The 3295-nt window shown below is 30.9% G+C and overlaps 1 protein-coding gene across 1 annotated transcript; it reads right to left on the bottom strand.

Annotated features, from left to right (window-relative positions):
• Positions 1-359: 359 nt before the first annotated feature.
• LOC111692571 (THAP domain-containing protein 6-like) lies at positions 360-1916 on the bottom strand. Its single transcript, XM_023456623.1, has 3 exons — positions 1676-1916; positions 1274-1596; positions 360-730 (listed from the first exon to the last, which is right to left on the bottom strand). The coding sequence occupies exons 1-3, from the start codon at positions 1765-1767 to the stop codon at positions 423-425; spliced, it is 723 nt and encodes a 240-aa protein (XP_023312391.1). The 5' UTR covers positions 1768-1916; the 3' UTR covers positions 360-422.
• Positions 1917-3295: the final 1379 nt, after the last annotated feature.

Genomic DNA, 3295 nt, shown 5'->3' with positions numbered 1-3295 from the left:
GATTCTTTTGTAAATCCTGGCTTACCATCTATGACACTATACCATTTACGAATAGTGGTTGGGTGAGGTAGCCAATTTTTCCAAATTTTTCTAACATAATTGTACGCTTTAGCTGAGTAAAACTGTAAAGTTAGTGCAAACGTTCTTAGCACGGGAGAATACTGTTTTTTTTTTTTAGAATGATGAGAAAACATTTCTTTCATAGTTTCAGGTAACTCGGCCTGAAAATAAAAAATTGACTGTAATAATAAGAATAATAGTAATAATAATAAACCTAAAGTATCAAAATGACTACAAAATAACTTAGTTTTGTATTGGTACCAAAATTTGTAATATTTTTTTGTTTATTTTAGACATAAACATGTATTCAATTCAAAACTCAATTCAATTGTTAGACATAAATATGTTTTCTGTTCTGTAACTCATCTATTTACCATTACTAAACTGGCTTCTTCAGAAATTAAAGCTTTGTTACGTAAATGCTTAACTAAATCCTGAAGTGACTTTACACGTTTTGTTAGTCTTCTGTTTCTCTGATTAATTATTCTATTTTTTTTTCTTTGCCTTTCTACTTCGTCCAAGGCAAATAACAGTTTTCGTTTCGCTCTTCTTGGTGTAGAAACATCGGGAGATTTTTTCTTAGAATGTTTTGGTGTAGTCATAACACCCATTGCATCATCTGTAGAAGTTGTTATTTCCTGGATTAATGAATTAGGTGATCCAGAGATACCTATGAAAATAAATACAACATTACTTTAAAATATATATGGCGGCAAGAATTCAGACGACTTACGTCATACGAACAAATTAATAATTACTTACTTCAAAATATTTAAGAAACTACTAATTGAGAATAATAAAACTATATATGTTTACATTATAATATGTTACACTAAATTACAAAAAATGATTTTTTTTAATGCGACAAACTATCGAAAATTATGTTGACAATAAAAACGATTGCGCTACGCCACCCGTACATAAGTCAGTTGAATTCGTGCCGCGACTATATATAATTTTTAATCATTTGTAGGTACAGTAAACCCCAACAGCAAAGTCTAAATGCTTCCCTTTATAGGAAATTAATTATAGGAGACACGTCAAACAGTATTCAAGCTAGAGTTAAATGTTTCAATTAAAAAAACATCTAATATATTTTTTTTAATTCTAAAAAAGTTTAAAGTGATTGTAAATATATAATAAAAAATATAATTAAATTTTATTATATTTTAAAATAACAGGTTTAAAATTTATTATTATTTTGGATACTTACTGTAATCTAAAGGTGTAAGTGAAGTAATTTTGGATGTAGATGGCACAGGTTCTAATATTTGACTTGAGGGTGGCGATGATACAAGAGGCGGTTCTTCTGCTACTGACAAAAACATTTTACGTTTCCCATGAGGTACTAGAATAGAAGGAACTACACCCTTTTTAAGTCTAAGACGTCCCCCAAATTTTTTAGCATTTAAATCTGTGTAGTCCTCATCTTGGAAATGCAATGAACAAATATATATATTGGAAACATCGTCCTTTTCTTCATCCAAATTGCAAAAATCCATCCATAATTTCTTTATTTGGACTACAGAAGGAAATCTAAAATATTGTACAATAATTTTTAACAATTTGTTTACTAATCTATGATAAAATGCACTGTACTTCAGAAATTACTTACCTATGGTAGGTAACCTCAAATGATACATTTTCTAGTCGACAATTTTCGTCGCATAAAAAGCAGCATTTCTTAACATGCTTACGTTTCGGCATATTTATAAGTATTTAATAGTTTTATAATATATATAATCACACACAAAAAAATCCTAACCGTCGAGTACAATCAATTAGTAAACATAACAATAACAAACACCACCAAGAATCCAAGAAAGAATAATTTCATTAATTTCCTTTCTGCCATATTGAGACATGCGCAAATAACAGTTTTCCCCTTATAGTTCTCTGTTTCATATTCCGGCTTCACAGCGCATTCGGTATGTCTCCCCCCTGATAAATTCCTTCTGGAAGCCTATTTGGACAAAACAACTATAATGGTTGAAAATATTCTATGAATTCGTGTCATTTACAATTTCAAGAACAATTTCCAAATGATGAAATTGATTATGAAATTTTTTCGAGACACGTGAAGAGATTAGTGAAACACTTCCATAACAGTGGAGGTGTTTGGAAAACCTCCAGGCAGAAAGTCTATTCTTACAGAGGAAGTCTTGGAAGATGTCGAAAACCACTTACGAGCTAGTCCAACCAAATCAGTTATCTGCTCAAACAGGTAATAACAAACGTTTATTCTAAAATTTGTATCATTATTCCTAAATGTTTATAGGAATATCATATGGATCATGCCATAAAGCAGTACTTAAGGAAGTTGCAAGTTCATTCTTATAAAGTTAGTGTTGTGCAGGAACTACCTCCGTTAGATTTTGGAAAACGTGTGCAATACTGTAATTAGTTTAACGAAAATCTGAATGACAACGATATTCTAGATCCAACATTTTTTTCTGATGAAGTATGGTTTCATTTAAGTGGGTACGTAAACTCCCAAAATTATCGCTCTTGGAACACAGAAAACCCTAATATTTTGCGTGAAACAACTCTGCACCCTATTAAACTTGGTGTTGGGGTAGCTATGTCACGTAGAAGAATAATCGGACCATATTTTTTCCGTGAAAATGTAACTGGGCAGGTATATCGGCAGCAAATATTGTTACCATTTTTTGAGGAACTTCACGACGATGAAATCCATCATGGATACTTTCAGCAAGAATGCGCAACAGATCACACCTTTAACGAGACTTTAGAGTTGATTAAAGAGTATTATGATGATCGAATAATTAGTCGAGATAGATGGCCACCACGTTCTCCTGATCTTACACCCCTAGACTATTATTTATTTGGTTTTTTAAAAAATTCAGTATTTGCTCAACGGTTACACACGAATGAAGAACTTCAAGAGGCAATTACAAACGAAATTAGGAGTATTACACAAAATGTTTTACAGAATGTATTTAATAATATGAAAAGAAGAATTAATACCTGCTTGAACAACAATGGACATCATATTGAACATTTATTGTAAAAATATAGATATTTTTATGGATTTTATGTAATTTTAAGGTAAAATATTCAATAAAATGTGAAAAAATTCCAATTACTCTGTTATTACATATTGCATGTAACTGTTGTTTATTGCTCTCGGTCATACAGACAATCCTACCATCTAACATAATCAAGCACTTCCAACTGCTTGCATTTGCTTGAAGCAAATTTTTTTAAGACACTT

Source organism: Anoplophora glabripennis, unplaced genomic scaffold (assembly GCF_000390285.2).
Source record: "Anoplophora glabripennis isolate ALB-LARVAE unplaced genomic scaffold, Agla_2.0 scaffold1955, whole genome shotgun sequence".
Taxonomy (NCBI): Eukaryota; Metazoa; Arthropoda; class Insecta; order Coleoptera; family Cerambycidae; genus Anoplophora; species Anoplophora glabripennis.
This window is presented reverse-complemented; position numbering and strand designations above follow the sequence as displayed.

Bases quoted from the DNA above. Each gene is read 5' to 3' on its own strand.
- LOC111692571 (XM_023456623.1), bottom strand. From the start codon at position 1,767: ATGCCGAAACGTAAGCATGTTAAGAAATGCTGCTTTTTATGCGACGAA. The intron at 1,597-1,675 runs GTAAGTAATTTC...ACAATATTTTAG, and splicing joins TTTGAGGTTACCTACCATAG to ATTTCCTTCTGTAGTCCAAA. The intron at 731-1,273 runs GTAAGTATCCAA...TTATTTTCATAG, and splicing joins ACTTACACCTTTAGATTACA to GTATCTCTGGATCACCTAAT.